Source organism: Hydra viridissima, unplaced genomic scaffold (assembly GCF_058129835.1).
Source record: "Hydra viridissima isolate aposymbiotic clone 2 unplaced genomic scaffold, HvirCarnegie_v1 scaffold_1, whole genome shotgun sequence".
In the NCBI taxonomy this organism is placed as follows: Eukaryota; Metazoa; Cnidaria; class Hydrozoa; order Anthoathecata; family Hydridae; genus Hydra; species Hydra viridissima.
The window spans coordinates 22447618-22468718 of NW_028324300.1; the positions used below are offsets into that span (position 1 = coordinate 22447618).

The following is a 21101-nucleotide window of genomic DNA, read 5'->3' on the forward strand; positions in this document are numbered from 1 at the left end:
ATGGATCATCTAGACGTCAGTATCTTATGTTTGATGTTGATCTGACATCTTTTACTGTACAGTAATGTTACTTAATGTAATATGTTTTAATTTCGTATTTTTCATTGTCTGCATTATAAGATTTCCTCTAAAAAGCATTATGGTAAAATCTAAATGAATCTGACAACTAAAAATAGTTTTGGCTGGGTTTTAAGAGGTTTCTAAGTTAAAAACCTATTTAGGGGATATTAATCTACTTAGGGCCAGATTTTTTGTATGATCATATCATATCAATTACTTCCTATTGATATCGACATTACTTAAAATATAAAACTCTGCCAAGTAAAAGGGGTTTAAAATCAGTAACCTGAGGTACAATGAGTTCATTTCTAATTGTACCTAGGCCACCAGCTAGTATAGCAAGTTATAGAAATATATTTTTGCTCTTAAATTATCTAAAAGATAGTAACAACTTTATTAAAAACATTTTGTACAATTCAATTACATTTGAAGTTTCCAATCATAACCTTAATCGTCCCATATAAATAGCATCCAGCTCAAAAAAATGTGACTAAATCGAAATAGTACTGATAATTGATGTCATTTTCTTTTATTTACTACAAAAAAACAAATAAAACAAAATCATAAGGATTATGACCGTAGATGTTACTTTAAAACATGGCCCTAAGTACAAGGACAGTGAATGGCCCTTTGTACAAGACTAGATACAAAACAAGATCTATCAAAAAATCCAAACGAAGAGAGACTTATGTAATGCTGCAATTAGTAGTTATTGTTCAAAACAAAATTAATTACTTGAATTACAAAAAAACGTTTTCTTTGCAATTGTAATATAAAAGTAACAAGAAACAAAGTTTTACTTTAGACCATTAAAAAATGTTTTCTGGGGCCAATGCTATAAACATAAAAAACGAAGTTTTTTCCGTAAAACACGAAGTTTTTACCGTAAAAAGCGAAGAAAAAAAAAGTCCATTGCTATAAACATTCAAAAAATTCCGTTTTTAAGATAAAAACTTCGTTTTTAAATCCAATGCTATAAACGAACTAGGGAATCGCCTTTTCAGATAAAAAATGCGTTTTTTCGAAAAAAAACTTCAGATAGATTTTTGATCTCAATTTTAGATATTTTCTTCGTGATTTTTGGCGGCCATTGCTGGAACAACGTTAGCGCTTCAAAATCATTGAACATTCTTTGTTTGTGTTTTTATGTAGATATTTTATAGATAAAACTGAAAAGGATTTTAGTAACTCCATAATAAACTAATTACTTAAAATATGCATTTAATCGATTATTCAGTTCCTTGTTGTGGTTCGTTAAAACGTATTTAACATTCCATTTCCTATTTATGTAGGTTTTCGATAGTAATTTTGGTTAAACAAATTTTTCATAATGTTTGACTAAAGAAAAGTATAAATAGTCAACAAATATGCCATATAATACACAAATACACAACAAAATAATACACAAATACACAACAAAATAAAATGCTGTCTAAAGAACTTAAAATGATACTAGCAATAAAGATTAGAGAAAACAAAGAGGTTCTTCTTGGGAAGCTTGGTATGTTTTAATTAGCAAACTATTTAAATAAAAATATGTATAATTGCATTATATTATATAAATATATATATATATATATATATATATATATATATATATATATATATATATATATATATATATATATATATATATATATATATATATATATATATATATATATATATATATATATATATAGGTAAGCTTTTTTAGGTATGATTCCTATTATAAAATAATATATTATTATAGAATATTTAGTATTTTACTATATAAGACTATATTATACTATATATTGATTATTTATTTCATCTACTTTTAGGTCCATCTATTACTATGAGGCATAGAAATAGAATTTGGGAAGACATAATGTCACATTTAAATAGTTTAGGGGCAAAAATTGAAGATATCAACCAGCTACGTAGTAGAGAGTGGGATTATTTGCGAAGAGCTACAATGCAAAATTTTGCTAAGAGTCTAAAAACAGGTATAGTTTTGTTATATATATATATATTTATATATGTCTGTGTGTGTGTATATGTATATATATATATATATATATATATATATATATATAATTAAATATTTTTGTATATATATATTATATATACAAATATATATATAATTTTTTTTTTTTAAGGTGCTGCAGGGAGACAACTAACAGAATTAGATAATGTTGTTTTAGACATTATTGACAGGAAGTCAATAAATGTATCTGGAATCGATGTTCCTGATTTTAATATCTCTTTTTGTACAACAGATGATGCATTGTCATCCACTCCCAACCAACTTTCCACTCCCACTGCCACCCTTTCTTCATCAAGTAAAGAAGTAGACTTTACTTTGAAACAATCTTCTGATACAGCTTCTTTTATTTCGTCTATGTCTGGTATATTTTTCTTTGTTGGTTAAGACTAGTTGTGTTATAAAATACATATATATATATATATATATATATGTATTTTATAAAATACATATATATATATATATATATATATATATATATTTCTATTTCTATAGTTTATAGAGTTAATTGATTGTTTATATTAGATGCAAGATTTGATTGTATGTCCTCCCCTAATTTAGACAATACCACTCTTGTTAGTGACAGTTGTCAGATACTTCAAGGTAATGCAATTTATAAATTAATTTTTTTTAAATCTCAGTTGTTTAATTTAGTTAATTGTAGGTTTTAGACTTATAATTATATAACAGACAACATCAATTTGTGCTTAATTTTTACACAACTAGTATTTCCAAAACCATTAAAAACTTCTTATTTTTAAAGGAATCTAAACCACCTTTCTTATTATTTTAGTTAACTGATCTTGTTTTGACTCCTAGAATTAAATTTTAGATTCAATTCAAAATAAACCATCAAGGGGGGCATTAAAAAAATTAAAAAGAAAACAAGCTAGAGAAAGTCTCCTGGTAGATGGAAGTTTTAAAAAATTGAAAGTAAGTGTTTTACGGTTAGAAAAAGAAAGATTAAAAAAAGAACAAGAATTAAGAGTAAAACTTCTGAAATTGGACGTTGCTCTCAGACAACAGCAAATTCGAAAAGAAAAGGCTTTAACAATATGTTACACAACAGCAACAAAGCTAATGAATGAGAAATTGCAACCTTCAAACCAGCAACATTTTGTAAATACAGAAACGGTATTTTAAAATTAATTTGTAATAATATTTAGTATGACTTTATCATTAACAAATTTTTTGTATTTAGTATAACTTGTAGCTTGTATTTAGTATAACTTTATCATTAACAAATTTTTTTTGTTTTAGGAGGAAATTCTTGAGCATTAAGAGAAGAGCTACATCATAATTTTATGTTAAATTTTGAAAAATGTTGTATAACTATATTTAAACATTCACCTTGAAGGTATTTAACTGTAAAGCCATGACCAATTACATTTTTTAGTAACAATAAAAATATAACTTCAACCTGAAATTGTTCTTGTTATTTCATTTTTTTTATCACCATTACCTTACAGTAATAAGTTCTGTAAAACTTCACACAAACATTAAGACCAATGCTGTTGCGATGTGAAATAGATACAAGCATCACAACTATATATAACTATATATAAGGTATTGCATTGGCTAGTGGTTGATTTTAAAATTTAAACAAAACAATATCTTTCATATTTTAAATTTATTTTGTAATCTAGTTTAATATTAATACGATCATATCTTAATTTTATGCTATTAAGCATTTTTTACCTTTTTAAAATACTCTTAATAAGAATTGCTCCTAACAACAAAAGCTAACAAATCTCCTAATTTTTTTTTAAGCGTGTTCTATAAAAAAACAAAATACACATACTATATAAAAACAGATATAAACATATATTTTTATGGTCTAATATTTTATAAAAATTTCTTGCATTTATTAAAAAGTCATTGTGTGAATTTTTTTCCAATTTTAATTCAACTAATTTAGGCACAAATCTATGATCCATGTCAAAACTATTTTGATAGATCCTATGCTCTAGAGCAAATTGTATATGAATTTTTAAACAATACTTTTAAGTAAAGTAGTTAAGTAGCTGTAATCGTCTATTCAAAGCTCCATCATTCTGATTTTCTTGAGCTAGATTTTCATCAGCTTGTTCTTCTTCGCGTTCTTCAAAGTCATTACCGTTGTCTTCATGTTGAATACAAAAGTTATGGATAACAAATCCACACATGATAAGCTTAGAGGCATCTTCGACCTTATGCAAACGAATTCCAGTTTTCAAAGCATAAAACCTGTTTTTGACAATGCCAAAACATCGCTCAATTATGTTTCTAGTTTTTCTCTGTGCTTTGTTGAAACGTTTTTGAGCTCCGTCTGGATCACCAGGAAAAGGTGGAATTAACCATTCTCGACATGGGTACGCAGAGTCAGCCAAAATTACAGCTCCATTAAATGGAAGCTCTCCAATTTCAAACTTGTTCCATAGGTTACAATTTCTTAGAACCTAATAGTAGTAAAATCACAATATTTAAATTTACTGTAAGTTACATTATAATACATTATATTAGTTAGTCTAAGTTACATTTTAATTAGCAATCATAATAGTTCAAATAGTATGTTCAATATGAACATACCGAAGAATGTCACGTACTAGTTGAATACCCAGCATTAGTGAACTAACAATTGTAAAATATAACTTAGTGACAGGCTTACATGTGCATCATGCCACCTTCCTGGACTGTTGGTCGATGCATAAAATATGGACGTGTCGGGTCCACATACTGCCATTGCATTTATGCTATGGACATGATGGCGATTGATTAGAGAATCTTCATCTGCTTGAGGAGGGTTAGAAAGGAGTATATGAGACCCATCCAGAACACCACATACGCACGGAAAACCTCCGATTTCCATAAACTTTTGTGGAAGAGTGGAGCAATCATTCGGCCATTTTATGATCTCTTGTCGAATCTAATCTTATAAGATAACAATTTTTCTCTTTACTAAACTTAGTTTTTAATTTTCACACTAAAATAAAAATAATAAGCAACTTTATATGACAACGTAAAACTTTCAATAGTTTTATTAACTTAATACACTAACATTGAAAATAGCTTCTCCTACACTGTGTATAATACGATAAATTGTGTTGGTAGAGATTCCATGACAGTCTCTGAGAACATGAAAAAAAACATTTGTGCCAATAAAATGAAGAAATACCATTATCTGGAAACGTACTGAAATGCTTTTATTTCGCTTAGTATAATGTTGCAAATCATCTTTAAGCCTAGTTTCTAAAAAATCTAATACAGCTCTTGGTACTCGATACTGTTCTCGAAAAACGTTGTCAGAAACATCTTCGTTAAAAAAGCGACCATTAAACTAAAATGAAATTGAAAAACAAAACAAAAATATAATTTCTGCGCCTATTTAGTATGATTTCTGATTTTGTTCGATAAAAAATCATTAAAAAAAAACATCAAAATTTATTAATTTTAAGTAATGTTTTAAACACCAACCTCTCGAGGCAATCGGTGGCGAAGCTCATTTTCTGCAACTTCGAAATCTAAGTCTTCATCCGAAAAAATTAAATCCATGTTCCTATTTTAATTTTACACAGTTTTTTAAACACCAAATAATAGAATGTAAAAATATTTATAAAAATAGAATAGACAGCACAGCCTACTTTATAACTAATAAAATTTGTTAAGTAGGCCTACTTAATAAAAATAAAAAAAAAAATTTTTGTTATCAATGACGTAAACGGATAAAAAAAATTCGTGAACTTTAGTGACGTATACGTTTTATGCTTTATAGCAATGGCCGAAAAAAATACAAACAGCGATAAATTCCTCGAGATTACGAACTTTTTTTCGTACGTGAAAAATTGCGTTTTTACGAAAGATTTTTTTTCTCGAAAAAAACTTCGAATTGTTTATAGCATTGGCCCCAGCCCAAACATTTCAAAGAATTTCGACGTCACCGCTGAAGATGTGGCTAATTACTCAAAAATATTGATGGAGAGCGGAGCCGTAACTCCAGATGCAAGAAAGAACAAGCCCAGAGCTTCAGAGATTGATAAATACAATCAATTCATCATTCCTATTGAAAATGAGCTGAAATCTCGCAAAACTGAAAATAGAGAAGATTCTATTTCAGCTCCATCACAATATGATCTTGAAATGCTCAATAAAAAACTTCATGACAAACATCCAAAGCTGCAAGAGGTTAGAAGTGATATTGAAAATCGTTTTAATGAACTATACAATAAAATAATGGAGCGTATTGAAAAGGGAAAAAAAGGTTCAGGAGTGATTGTTCTTCCTAGCGATCCGAATGCGTTGGTGGAAAAGCTTGAATTGAGCGTGGCTGCTTGTCGTGCTGGGAATACGGGTTCGAGAAATGAAGCTGTAAGCATTTGCGATGAGTTGTTGAGGCAAAAGGTGATCAGCAAAAACCAGTACAAATCAATCATAAAGGTGATCGGATCCAAATAATTTTTTTTCTCGTATTTAAAAAATGATCATTTACAGAAACAGATATGTTAAGAAATACGTTGTTGGAGGAAGTGGGATCATGGATACGTTGCGTCATTTTTTAAAAAGAGCAGCAGCATCGGGCGCGTCAAGAGCAGCGTCTAATTTGGCTCAGAAAATGGCAAAAAGCGAATTGGGAAGAGAGGCGATTACAGCTGCAAAATCTGCAGGGAAAGAGTTGACTTCTTCGGCGATTGCGACAGCAAAAGATGTGGCTATTGACCAAGGCAAAACGGCGTTAGAAAAGGTGTATGCCAAGACTGGAACTCCGAAAAATTCTTTCCATGGATCTGAACCTCAAAAGCTTACTCAAAAAAGCAAAGACATTATTTCCGGAATGGTTGGACCTCCAAAGGTGAGCAGCGATTATTCCTCTCTTGGAGGGTCTCTGTCTCATAAAAACGCCATCCGAATTCAAGACTTGGTAAAACTTTCAAAGAAATCGGGAAGAGGATTAAAGATTGCGTGAAAACAGATCCATGAAAAAAATAAAGATTTTTCCACGGATCCAAAGGATCTGAAAAATTTTTTTCTTTGGTATAGAAAAATGGCAAATTCAGATGTTTTAGACATTACAGAAGAAATCATCATTGATGAAGATATTGAGAGATATGAATTTCACGAATATGAGCCGGTGAGCACCAATTTAAACACGTCCGGTGAGATAAGAATCAACATTGAGCAGCAAGATTTGTTCACGCGTCCCTGCGATGCTTACCTTTTGGTGGAAGGAAGACTGACAAAAGCAGACGGTACTTCCTATGCGGATGCGGATGTGGTTACTCTTGTCAACAACGGCATCATGCACCTGTTCAGTCAGATTTCTTATCAGTTGTCGAATCAAGAGATTGAGACCATATACAGTCCAGGTCAAGCCACTACCTTGCTGGGTTTCCTGAAATATCCTGTAGAGTTCCAAGTGTCGGAAGGAATGAATCAGCTGTGGCAAAGAGACAGCACTGCCCTTGCCGATCTTATAAGCAATACTGGTTTTATCGCAAGACAAGATTTCATCATTAAGCAGCCTGCTGATAAAGGGACCTTTTCATTCTGCATTCCTTTGAAGCACATTTTTGGTTTATGTGAAGATTACGAAAAAGTTCTTTACGGATTCAAGCACACGATAACACTTGTAAGGAAGAGCGACGTTGATGCGATTTTTAAGAGCGATGCAACAGCTGCAGGAAAAGTCACCTTGAGCAAACTGTCTTTGTTTATGCCTCATGTCACTCCCTCTGTGATGGCAAACAACCGTCTTTACAAACTCATCGAGTCTAAAGTAGACGTTCCGTTGTCGTTTAGATCCAGACAGTGCGACACCATTGCCGTGCCAGTGTCCAATACGTTCAGTTGGAGGTTAAGTGCTAGATCAGCCAGTGAACGTCCGAGGTACATTATTGTTGGATTTCAGACTAATAAAGACGGAAGTCAAGATTTAAACCCTTCCGTGATTAACCACTGCGATTTGAAAAACATGTATGTGACCTTAAACAGCAAGAGGTATCCTGCTGTGGATTACGACTTGGCTTTTACAAACAACAAATTTTCAAGGGTTTACAGAGACGCATGCAAGTTTGACAACAAGATTTTTGGAATAAGCGAAATTGTCGCCCAACCGAATATCACAGCGCTGAACTACAGACACATTTGTCCTATTTTCGTTTTTGACGTGAGCAAGCAGGCTGAGAGGTTGAAATCGACCGTGTTGGACGTGCAAGTTAAAGCCACCTTTAACGCAAACGTTCCTGCAGACACTCAAGCCTATGCTGTGGTGATCTCTGACAAGCTGTTAAGAATCAAATCCGACGGAAACAAAATGAACATTGTGTATTAAACACCCACATGAACTCTTCAAGATAAAAAAATAAATCCTTAATAAAAGGATGAATTATACGAAAAAGGATTTGAAAAATTTACTTATCGAAAACGGCGTTTCCAAAACGTCGAAAAGCAAAATGGGTTTGGCGATGATTGCGCTGGAGAACCATCTGATCGATAAAAATGCGATGATGGAGGATGTCAAGCCGATAAATTCCAAATACGAAAGGCTTCGTTTGATCCGAAACAATCCCGTGGCTGTAAAAATGACGCACGCTGAAACAGGAGAAGTGATTGAATACGGCTCTCTTTACAAAGCGATGAAAGAGACGGGACATGGCAACAATTATTTTGAGAAGCGAAACGGAAAAATAGATGAAAAAGGAATTAAGATTGAGATCATTAAATAAAATGACGTTTCACCCGTTTTTTCTGGAGTTTAGCCAAAGAGAGTCTGATGCAGAAAAGAAAAAGCAGCTCGAGGCTCTTGCGTTCAAGGATGTCTCGTTCAAAATTCCTGAAATGTACAGCGATGAAAAAAGAGACGAGCTTTACGCGATGTTGTGGGGAGAAAAAGAGGATGACTTTTCGCAAATGGAGAAAAAAATCAAAGAGCACAACAAAGAGTGGGTTCATTTGAGAAAGCAAGAAAAGCTGAGATCGATCGACAAATACGTTCTTGAAATGAACATGGATTGGGATGAAAAGAAAAAAATGTCCGCAAAACTGAAAATGGACATGATGATCCAAAAATATGAATATTTTCCATTTGCTGAAAAAAATTTAATTCGAGAAAAATCATTTACAGCGATTAAAAAAGATGGAGAACATGACATTAGAAGAAAGAATAAACAAGTTTAATGATCAAATAAGATGTTATAAAGAATTAATATACAAGGCGGTAGATTTGAAACTTAGACTAGTTCGAGAAAGAAAGGAGGTGTCGGCGGAAAGAAAATTAAAATTTCCGATCAAAGAAAAAACGTGGGTGGAAGCACAAAAAGAGCTTTTGGAAGATCTCGAGTTGTCAGAGTTGAGGAAAAAAGCAACATCAAAAGAGGAAAGAAAAAAGGTAGCTCAAAAAAGAAAGGAGATGATGGCTGGAAGAAAAATTCAAATGACTGAGGAAATGAAAGCTGAGAAAAAAATGATTTTAGAAAGAGGTAGAAGGATATCAAATGAAATAAAAATTGTAATCGATACAATCAATATGCATCGTTGCACAATAAGTGATTTGGAACGAGAAAAATTAGACATGATTACTAAACAAAGGTATTTGAAAGTTGAAATAAATGAAGAGTCTGTTATCGCTGAGGAGTGGGAAGGTTTTGCGCTCCTGCATCTTGAAAATCCGTGGAAAATCCTTGATTTTTTAAGATCATCTCATGATCCATGGAAATTCTTTGGATTTTTAAATCCGCTTGCGGATCGTGGAAATCTTTGATTTTTAAGATCATCTCATGATCCATGGAAATTCTTTGATTTTTAAGATCATCTCATGATCCATGGAAATTCTTTGATTTTTAAGATTATCTCATGATCCATGGAAATTCTTTGATTTTTAAGATCATCTCATGATCCATGGAAATTCTTTGATTTTTAAGATCATCTCATGATCCATGGAAATTCTTTGAATTTTTAATTCTTTTTTAAGAATTGAAAATTGATCTTGAGATTTGCACGATGGACAGGAATGACAAGCTCGTTGAAGAAATGGAAATATTGTTTGAAAGAGATGAAAAATTGAATTGAACTAAAAAAATCACTGTAGAAGTAAAATGAGATATACAACATCGTATTTGAAAAATTTACTGAAGGAAAACGGAGTAACTAAAACCTCAAAACATTTATTAGGTCTGATGATGCTTGCTGTTGAAAATAACTTGATCAGTAAAGACGAGATTAATAAAAGTGTGAAAGAAAGGAAACCTGTGGGAAGGCCGAGAAAGCATGAAGGAATACATGAACTGAAAGAAAAGGAAAATCCAATCACTGTGAGAATGACCAACGTTGAAACGGGTGAGGTGACTGAATACAAGTCTCTTTATAAAGCGGAGAAAGGAACTGGTCATGGATGGAGATATTTATGGCGTCGAGATGGAGAGGTGGATAATGGAATCAAGATTGAATTTTTAAGACCTTTAAAATCCGTGAAAAGCTTTAGAAAATTGAATTCGAGTAAAATCATTAACAGCACAAACAAAATGGAGAACAACACAAAAGTTATTGATGAAACCATTGCGTTTGATGAATCAGGTGACAAGTTAATCATGGAGCATGTTGAAGAACCAACAACATTTAAAGAAGATTATTATAACAGAAAGGTGGCGATAGAAATATTTAATTATGATTATTTTGATGGTTATATGTTGACGCATGCACTGATTTTTAAGATCATCTCATGATACGTGGAAATCACAAGTGATTTTTAAGATCATTTTTTGATTCTTTTTAAAGAATTGAAAAAAATTGAATTAAGAAGAATAAAATATTTCAGTAATAAAAATGAATTACACAAAAAAGGAATTGAGAGAGTTGTTGAAGGAAAATGCTGTTAACAAGACATCAAACAATTTGTTGGCTTTGATATTGATTGCATATGAAAACAATTTGCTCGATAAAGAAGAATGGATGAAAAAGGTGAAAGAAAGGAAACCTGTGGGAAGGCCGAGAACGCGTAAGCCAAAAGAGAAAAAGCCTGTTGATCCTAAATGGGCAAAGCTTGTTGAAATTAGAAAACATCCTCTCGCTTATAAAATCACTCATGTGGAAACGGGTGAGGTGACTGAATACAAGTCTCATTACCAATTAAGAAAAGAAACGGGTCATTACTGGAAATACTTTGACAATACACGTGGTTATCAAATAAAAGTCGTATCGTGATTTTAATTTTGCTGAAAATTAAAATTTTTTTGATCACGATAGAAATTGAAATGGCTTAAAGATTTTATTTCTCCTTAATAAAATGGATAAACGAAATATGAAAGCGTTAAAAGAGATTGCCAAAGACCGTGGTGTTAAAGGCATCTCAAGAATGAGAAAAGCCGAGCTCATTGCAGCTATTGAAAGTGTTCCGAGACCAATTCCTGCTCCTCGTATACGCACGACTGAGGCGAGACCTTTGCCTGCTCCGAGACCTGTGCCTGCTCCAAGACCACATCACATCCTTGACACACCTGTTTTCGATTCAACAAACGTCATTACACCAAGACCGGTTCCAGCACTAAGACCTGGACTGTTTTCAAGGATTGCAACCGCTGTCTCTAACGGTTTTAACCAAGTGCTTACTGCCATTGATCCCTACGTTCCAACACCTGTGGAGAAAACAGTAAGCAACGTGAAAAATGGAGTGGAAAAAACGATCAAGTCTCTCAAAGGACTCGTATTTAATGCTCCAAGACCAATACAGGATCCTGCAGGCAGTCCTTTTACAATAAAGTTTGAGTTGACTAATCATGCGATAAAACACGTCACTGAGCAGTTTTCATACACCCCACCTGTTCGATATGAAGACCCTGATGCCTTTTTAAACATGGTCAAAGAGGCTGTCATCAAAGTCATTAAAAAAAACACAAGAACGAACCTTGTTTTAATCTGCGAAATGACACGTGTGAATATTGCTACTGGAGAAGAAAATCTTCGCACTGTGGTATTCCCGTCTATATATGAAATTATTCTCGAATCAACAGACAAAAGAGAAAGCTTTGAAACATGGAAAGAAAGAATTCTTGAAAACATATCCAATTACAACAAGGAAGGATCCAATTGGAGAGTCAACAAAATTTTAAAAGTAGAAGTTAACATGATTGACTGGATACCTTTCAGCGGTTCTTCCTACATAGATCTGTCTCCTAGCTTAAAAAGTAAAAAGGCGATCATCAACATGGAAAACAATGACAACAAATGCTTTATGTGGAGTGTCACCAGAGCGTTGAATCTAAAAAATAGAGACAACGAAAGAATTGATGAAGACTTGATTCTAAAATCGGAAGAGCTCAATTGGAATGGAATGGAATTTCCTGTCTCTCTTACTCAAGGTATCAACAAGTTTGAATCGAACAATCCAGATATTAGCATCAACGTCTTTGGATACGAAGAAAAAATAATCCATCCTTTACGAATATCCAAATTTTTAGATCGAAAGCATAATATCGATTTGCTACTCATTTCAAACAAAGACACTAACCATTACTGCCTCATTAAAAACTTAGGTCGATTGGTTGGTTCTTCAGTAACAAAAGGAAAAAGAAAACAACACATTTGCAGAAATTGCATGCAAGCATATGACCGAGAAGAAAAGCTTCAAAAACATCAAGAAGACTGCTATAAACACATCTCGGTTAGAACTGAACTTCCTAAAGAAGGGACAACCGTTCAGTTTAAAAACTACAACATGTCCATGAGAGTCCCGTTTGTAGTCAATGCAGACTTTGAATGTTTCACCAAACCTGTCAACACTTGCACCTCTGACTCAAAACAGTCATACACCAAAAAATATCAAAAGCATGTTCCAAGCTCGTTCAGCTACTTCATCAAATGCTTCGACGAAACCATTTACAAGGGAAAGCCAGTCATGTACACAGCAGAAAGCGAAGAGGATGACGTGGCTCAAAAGTTTATCACCATGCTTCAAGCAGACCTTACAGAGATTTGGAACAATTGCGATTTACGTCAACAACAATGGAAGAAAAAGAAACTCAAGACTGATGAGGATAAAAAGAAATTTAAAGATGCAACCGAATGTCACATTTGCAAAAAGGATCTTAATGGTGACAAAGTGTGGGATCATTGCCATTTGACTGGAAAGTACCGTGGTGCTGCTCACAAACAATGCAACATTGATTATCAAATACCAAGTTTCATACCCATTTTTTTACACAATTTATCCTGTTACGACAGTCACTTGTTCATTAAGAAATTAGCTGGAAAAGACGGAAAGCTAACTTGCATACCCAACAATGAAGAAAATTACATCAGCTTCTCGAAAAAAATAAAAGTGAGAGATTATATCGATGAAAAAGGTAAACCTCAAAAAGTAATAAGAGAAATGAGGTTTCTTGACAGCTTCAGATTCTTACCTTTCGGTTTAGACAAACTAACTAAAAATCTAACCGATGAACAATGCAAAAACGTGGCTCAATATTATCCTAAAAAGGAACAGTTCAACTTGATAAGAAAAAAAGGCATTTATCCTTATGACTGGGTAGACTCCATTGAAAAGTTTTCCGAAACGCAATTGCCACCCAAAGAAGCCTTTTATTCCAGACTAAACGATAAGCACATCACTGATGAAGAATACGCGCATGTGCAAAACGTTTGGAATGTATTTGGATGCAAAACGTTTAAAGATTACCACGAGCTGTACAACATCTCAGACGTGCTCATTCAAACAGACGTTATTGAAAATTTTAGAAACGTGTGCATAGAAAGTTACGAACAAGATCCCGCCTGGTATTACACCTGCCCTGGACTCGGTATGCAAGCTTGCTATAAAAATACTAAAGCTGAAATAGAACTTTTAAGCGATCCTGATATGCTTCGCATGACTCAAAAAGGAATACGCGGTGGAATCAGCATGATCTCAAACCGATATGGAACTGCCAATAACAAATACATGCAAGACTATGATCCTTCACAACCATCGAAATTCCTCCAGTATTTAGACGCCAACAATTTATATGGATGGGCTATGAGCAAACCTCTTCCCGTTGGAGGATTCAGATGGATGACCGATGAAGAGCTAAAAAATTGGAAATCTATGCCATGCATCCTTGAAGTCAATTTAGATTACCCCGATCACCTTCACAATTTACACAACGATTACCCTTTGGCTCCTGAAAGATTAACCATCGGAAAAGTGGATAAGCTCGTTCCCAATTTAAACAATAAAGAAAAATACGTCGTTCATCACACAAATCTAAAACTCTATGAACGAATGGGATTAATCATCACCAAAATTCATCGAGGTTTCACCTTTAGAGAAGAACCTTGGATGGAACCATACATCAGTTTCAACACCAATAAATGAACTAAAGCACTCTTCGAATCAGATAAGGAATTTTTCAAACTCATGAACAACTCTGTCTTTGGAAAAACCATGGAAAACATCGAAAATCATGTTGACGTTAGACTTGCCACCACAATAAAAGAAGCCTTAAAATTATCCAAAAAACCTCAATTTGAAAGCTTCACCATCTTTGATGAAAACTTAATCGCGGTTCATATGAAGTGAAAAAAGCTGGTTTACAACAAACCTGTTTACTTAGGAATGAGCATCCTAGACATCAGCAAAATTTTAATGTTTCAACACCACTACGACTACATGAAACCTAAATACGGTGATCGCTTAAAATTACTCATGACTGACACAGACTCGCTCTTTTATGAAATCGAAACGGAAGACTTTTACAAAGACATTGCTGACGATGTACTTGAAAAATTTGACACGAGCGAATTTCCAAAAGAGCATCCCGCTATTCAAAACGTTGGCTTTAAAGTGGGCTTGAATAAAAAGATTATAGGAAAGTTCAAGGATGAGGCTGCTGGTAAACAAATTAAAGAGTTTGTTGGACTTAGACCTAAGCTACTACATACCCAAAGAAAATGAAGAACACAAAAAATGCAAAGGCGTCGAAAATCACATCAAACATCAACATTATAAAGACTGCTTAATGGATAAGAAAGAAAAACTTGCAACCATGAACGTTATCCGATCTCATCTTCATGAAAATTACACCGAAGAAATCAACAAAGTCGCACTCAGCGCTAACGATGACAAAAGGATCCTATTGAATGATTACACCACCTTCGCCATTGGACACTACAAAACAAGACGGTAATAAAGATTTTTTTGATTCAAAGGTAAGTCAACTTTTTTATTTTAACAAACATTTTTTAAAGAAAAAAAAACCACCCCAATATATTACGCTATCAATGAGCCTGAAACCGACATCATCATGACATCCTTAAGTATGGAAAGAAATTGAATATTGCAAAACTTAACGGGAAGAATACAATCCCAATTTTAACAAATTACAATCCCATTGAAAAATGACGCCATCTTGAAATTCCTTAAGTATGGGAAAAGTATCAATGCGCTAGAAACCAACATCATCATCATGATGACAACGATAATGATGACTACCTTAAGTATGGAACGGGGTCAATGCGCTAGAACCCGCATTTATATACTACTGAGTACAACTACCAGATGCAAATTGAGTTTTGTACAAATTAAGTTTTGTCTTCATCACAGTAATGGGGTTGATCAAATCACAAACCAGCACACGGCGGCCTTGTAATTTCTTATTCAGAACATTGAATTGTGCTGTTATGTCGCAAAGGAAAGCCAGTTTACACTTAAACTCTTCAATAGACATTGTAATGAATGAAAATTTTTTAGTTGCCATGAACTGCAGTACACTTGGCAAACACTCCCAAAATCTGTTAAGAATATTTCCTCTTGATAGCCACCTAACCTGCAAAAAATAGACAAACAATTATTTTTGAAAAATAGACATATATTGTAATGGTAAATTATTTATTTTTTGTCTATATACCTCTGAATGAAGAAGAAGATCACCATGTTCATCTTCATTTTGTTCCATTAGCGCACGAAATTGACGCCGTTTGAGTGCATTGGAACGTATATGATTGATTGTTTTTACTACAGCTGTCATTACATCATCAATTGTCGCAACTTTAGCGCACAGTGCTTCCTGGTGTATCAAACAGTGATATGACATAAATTTGTTAGGAAACTCACCACTATTTCTCAGCAAAGTAACAACTCCTCGAATTCTTCCAATCATAGCAGGAGCGCCATCTGTGACAACTGAAGATATTTTTTGAAGAGGCACTTTCCTATTTTTAATATTTTGAACAATTTGTCATAAATGTCTTGTCCAGTTGTAGTTGTTTCCAGTGGTTCAATTCCAAGCAGTTCTTCAAATAAACAACAATTCGTAGTGATAAAACGTGCTTAAACACAGAGTTGTGCTTTACCGACAAGGTCAGTAGACTCATCGAGAGCGATACTCACAAATTCAGCTTCTGAAAGATTGTTTGACAATTAATCATAAACATTAACAACCATTTTCTCAATTTTTTGAGTAACTGTACGCGCTGACAAGTGCATCCATTGAAATTTGTCATGAATTTTTTTATCATTTGGGAAAAGAAATTTTGATGCTTCAATCATGCATTCTTTGATTATTTCACCATCAGTAAATGGTTTCAGGTTTTTTGCTAATATCCATGACACCATATTAGAGGCACGAGATTCACAATCAACACTGCTAGACATTTGTTGAAACAAATTTTTCTGTTTTTCTAAACAGCTTTTCAATGAGTCGTATTTTATTTTTCTGGTTGTTGAATCAAGAGGATATTTAGTATTATACAATTCATGTTTTGATACAAAATGACGTTCAAGCTTGGTTCCTTTCAGTTCACTAACAGTCTCATTACATATTAAACATAGAGCATTGTTACTTGGTCCCTCAGTGAAGAAATAAATCAGCTCCCATTTTTCATTCCACTGACGTGCAAATTTACGCTTCGCTTCACGTTTACCTGGCATATCTTTGCAAGTTAATGTGTGTATTTATCAGAGTTGCAACTTCTGAGTAAAGCATCCAAACTCGATAACCGGTTACTCGATAACTGGTTATACTCAAGTAATTTTTGGTTATTCAATTTTCAAATAATGCGTCTTAAAAAACCGGTTATTTAAAACATTAAAGATTTGCCGACTATTTCTTTTATAATACTTATTTCGTAAAAAATCTAAACAATGTAGTATTTTATTCAAGAAAAGTACGAAAAACATTCTAAAGACGATAACTTTTACCACTGGTATATTTGATATGAAATAGTTTTTACAGCGTTAAATTAATGAAATTGTTGTTTGAGTTACTTCATCTGAACAAATTCGAATGTTCTAATTATTTTTGACGTGCTTTTCGAATGTTTTTATTTTTGTAGAGTAATTTTTTAGCATGATTTAACTTTTAAGTATAAGATCTTATTTAAAGTCTTAAAGTGCTACAGTGTTAGAGTGCATTAAAATTATTTTTTTACTATGTCTAAAATGACAAGATCTGGTATTAGGGAGTATTTTATAAGGAGGCTTTTTAATTTTTACAGCCTGGAAAACAACTAAAAGGCCCACAACTACACTACTTTGTATATTATGCAGTTAGGTGGCTTGGGACCCACAAATTGTGTAGCAAAGGCTCATAATTGGGCCGCGGCCCACAATTTGCCGACCTCTGATCTAATTCTTTACTATATTCTGTTATATAGGTAATATAACCATTTTATATATAATTTATTTATTGCTGTGGGCCGCAACTAAAACAAGAATTTTGCAAGTGGGCCCCTTTGGAAATATGGTGCCGACCACTGATTTAATTACACAACGAGAAAGCAATTACATGAAGTGGAAATTGACGTAGTTTCTTTGAAAATGTTGTTAATTTAGTTTGCGGCGTTTTTTTTGAATGTATTTGAGGTAATTTTGCAAAGTTTTAACTGAACGCGAAACTCCAAGGAGAAAAGAAGACTTACAAATGCAACGTTATCTTTCTCTGCGAGTAAGTTACAATCTGTAATGCTCAGGTAGAACTTTTATTGTTATTTTGTTCCGATGCAGAACAGTATAAACTTGAAAACCTAGTTAATATCAAATTATTTTTTGAATCACTCAATATCTTTATATGATACTTATATAGTAAAAGATTCGAAATTTTACAAACAGCAAATTAAAAAAAAATTTGCTGGTATAGTTTTTCGGCGCTACTGCACTTTTGCACTCCCCTTTTTTTATAATTGATTATGATAGAAAATTTCATGCTGATTCAGAAAAATATAAAAACATAGACCTGAGAATCAACGGAAAGTGCTCTAATTCGAAGTCAAAGTTGTAAAAAATCCCACTAAAAACCCTAATATTCGCCATTTTTAAAAAATCTTTTTCTAAATGCTTTCATTTTTAACAAAAATTAATTACCGTTACATTGCGCAATAAAAAGAGCCGGTTTCCATCAGCCTTAGGATTATTATTTTAAAGTATTATAACGAAAGTGCTATAACAAAATGAAATTAATGAAAGATTTTAAATAAAGGTTGAACGTAGATTGATGACAAATTGATGAATAATTATCATCGTATTATACGCTGGTTTTTTTTATTGAGAAAACGGCTGGAGGGTTATATTTATTAAATTTTAAATGTGATAAAACGACTATGAACTAAGTTTCAAAAATTCTTGTATTAGGAAACAAAACTGTTGAATTCTTTTTTAAAATTTATTACAAAAGTACATTACTTGCATTATAGTTTATTCTTTAATAAATCAAAAAAAGGCCATTTTCTTAGCCACAAAAAATTGCGCAAGATAAACATACTTTAATGACTTTCTTAACGTATAAACCATGCTATTAATGTATTGCTTTGTAAGCAGGGCTGTGGAGTCGGTAAACCGCAGTTCCGACTCCGACTCCGACTCCGACTCCTTAACTTTATCATGGACCGACTCCGACTCCGACTCCGACTCCGACTCCCGACTCCGGCTCCGACTCCTTCATAAGTCACCAATTTGTAACAACAAATTTACCGCGTTAAAATGTTAAGATTGCCTATATCATCACCATGATATAAATAATCCGACCACTTAGTGCTTTAAACAATATTTATTAGAAAACAATTTCTGAACAAATAACTTTTCTGAACTTTTGTAAATAGATATACAATACTAATAAAATTATGAATTCGTCCTCAGAAAAAGTATTGCCTCCATCAGATCCTCCTTCATGGATGTCCTCAAATCTGATCTTATTATTTTTAGCGCAGAGAACAACCTCTCCACACTAACTTGAGTTGGTGGCAAAGCAGTAACCACTCGGGCAACTTCTCTGACCATTTCAGGATACTTATCAATAGCTTGCAGTACTGTTACTTTTGATGAACGGTCAAATTGTTCCACTACTTTTAATGCACATGAAAAACTGTGCTGAAATTTACTGGCAGTGTTCTCTGATAGAGATGACTCTTTTTCCATGCGGGAACGCTTTGAACGGTCTTTATGGTCCAAATATATCTCAAAATCAAGTTCTTCATCAGTAGATGATGTTGAAGATGTGGTAGTATGACCCAATTCCTCTTGTTCCTGACAGTTCTGCAACTTGTTCATTCTTACTGCTATTTCAAACAGAGCTTCTTTTCCTTTAGTCAGTTGTTCATCATCAAGAAGTATCCGATGCATTGGGTCTACATAAACAGCTGCTAAAAGAATCTTATTTTCTAATAGTACTTTTTCTCTCTGTTTCATTGAAGCGACAATGCCACTTGCAAATAACGCTCCTTTTTGGGACAGACAAAACATCAAGTTTTTCCACTCCTTAAGGAAAATACCTGGAGTTAAGTCCTCTTCTTGCAATTTTTTAGTCACTGCAAATGGATGTTGTAGCAATTCTTCAAGCTCTTTCACCTGTTTCCATTGGCTTTCATGTAGCATCAATTGAGGATTAGCCATGTCTACGAGAAAGGGTTTCAGTTCAACCAAGCGTTGAATCATTAAGTAGGTACTTCCCCATCGTGTGGCTTGATCAATAATTGCCCCTTTTCCAGCGCGTCTCTTCAAAATTGAGTCAACTTTAGGGGTTCTAGCAGCAGTAGCCAATTTTCTCAATTTTTCAATTAGTGCAGCAGCATGTCCTTCTTGCAGACCATCCCGTATAGCCAGCTGTAGCGTATGCACAGCACAGCGCATGTGATGAATGCGAAAACGTATCGACATAGTTTCAACAAGATCATCTAAACTTTCATATTGCTGTTCACCTGAAGTAACTTCTGTTTGCTCCTCTGTCTCTATATTGTGTTCCTCCATTTCAAATATATCTGTTTCTCTGAACCCAGTATGTTCTTCCAGCTGCCTGTCACTTTCAGTAGTCTTGTTCATCAGTTTAATGGTACTTATCATGTTTGAAGCATTGTCAGTTACAACTGAAAGAACTTGTTCTTTTTTAAGTTCATACTCTTGAAGATTCTTCTCCACTAAGACCTGAAGAGATTCGCTAGTATGATGAGCTTTGGTGTCATTTACTGCCAAAGTCTTGGTAACTATTTTATTATTTTCACAAACAAATCGGACATTGATCGCAAAATAGTTTACTCTGTGACGTGAACAGCCGTCCATTTTAAGAAACACACAGCGTCCTTTGAGAGATTTTTTAAGTTCTTCTTTTTGTTTAAAAGCTTCTTCAATAACTAATTTTCTAATACTCTCTCTCTCCAGAGAAACGCTAAGCTTGCGGGCCATTTCTCCATTAAGACCCATAAAAGCTGGTTTTGAAAATAATGATATAGGCAAACCATCCTTTACCACAAGCTCTATGATCTGTTTTTTAAATGTTTCAACTGTCATTGTCACAGTAACTTTGTCACTAACAAAATATCTTGCAACTGATATCTGCAAGGTTTTATGCTCCTTTGTTTGGCTGGAAGTGCTGGTCACTGGTTCATTACTTTGGATGCAGTCTTTCTCTTTCACTACTTTGAATAGTTCAGAATGAAAGCGCTGTAAAAGTCTCTTTAGATTGGAAGCTCTTGTAGGAGCATTTTTATCTTTGCCTGCATATGCACTGATCTTGACTCCACAGCATTTGTTTTCATCTGGATCATTTGTCATACACTGACAGACAAAATGTTTTCCATCTTGAGTAATAGTAAAATGTTCAAATACAGC

At 33.5% G+C, this 21101-nt stretch overlaps 4 protein-coding genes across 4 annotated transcripts in view; 2 read left to right on the top strand and 2 right to left on the bottom strand.

The window, feature by feature from the left end:
* The window catches only part of LOC149893938 (NACHT, LRR and PYD domains-containing protein 1a-like), a 76411-nt gene extending 72920 nt beyond the window's left edge, over positions 1-3491 (top strand). Inside the window, exons 8-12 of the mRNA XM_090076490.1 lie at positions 1863-2027; positions 2181-2429; positions 2591-2668; positions 2898-3199; positions 3326-3491. Coding sequence (XP_089932616.1) covers positions 1863-2027; positions 2181-2429; positions 2591-2668; positions 2898-3199; positions 3326-3346 — 815 coding nt within the window. The 3' untranslated portion in view covers positions 3347-3491. The remainder of the gene's footprint in view (positions 1-1862; positions 2028-2180; positions 2430-2590; positions 2669-2897; positions 3200-3325) is intronic.
* Positions 3492-7082: 3591 nt separating this feature from the next.
* Positions 7083-8369, top strand: LOC149893940 (uncharacterized). Its single transcript, XM_090076617.1, has one exon. The coding sequence runs from the start codon at positions 7083-7085 to the stop codon at positions 8367-8369; it is 1287 nt and encodes a 428-aa protein (XP_089932743.1).
* A 7174-nt stretch (positions 8370-15543) lies between these two features.
* LOC145187422 (general transcription factor II-I repeat domain-containing protein 2-like) lies at positions 15544-16164 on the bottom strand. Its single transcript, XM_090076627.1, has 2 exons — positions 15913-16164; positions 15544-15831 (listed from the first exon to the last, which is right to left on the bottom strand). Exons 1-2 carry the CDS (start codon positions 16162-16164, stop codon positions 15544-15546), a joined length of 540 nt encoding a protein of 179 aa, XP_089932753.1.
* A 260-nt stretch (positions 16165-16424) lies between these two features.
* LOC149893941 (uncharacterized) lies at positions 16425-16934 on the bottom strand. Its single transcript, XM_090076637.1, has one exon. The coding sequence runs from the start codon at positions 16932-16934 to the stop codon at positions 16425-16427; it is 510 nt and encodes a 169-aa protein (XP_089932763.1).
* Between the last annotated feature and the right edge of the window lie 4167 nt (positions 16935-21101).

Coding starts and splice junctions, on each gene's coding strand:
- LOC149893940 (XM_090076617.1), top strand. CDS start 7,083: ATGGCAAATTCAGATGTTTTAGACATTACAGAAGAAATCATCATTGAT.
- LOC145187422 (XM_090076627.1), bottom strand. CDS start 16,164: ATGATTGGAAGAATTCGAGGAGTTGTTACTTTGCTGAGAAATAGTGGT. Junction 15,832..15,912: donor ATCTTCTTCTTCATTCAGAG/GTATATAGACAA, acceptor TATTTTTTGCAG/GTTAGGTGGCTATCAAGAGG.
- LOC149893941 (XM_090076637.1), bottom strand. CDS start 16,934: ATGCCAGGTAAACGTGAAGCGAAGCGTAAATTTGCACGTCAGTGGAAT.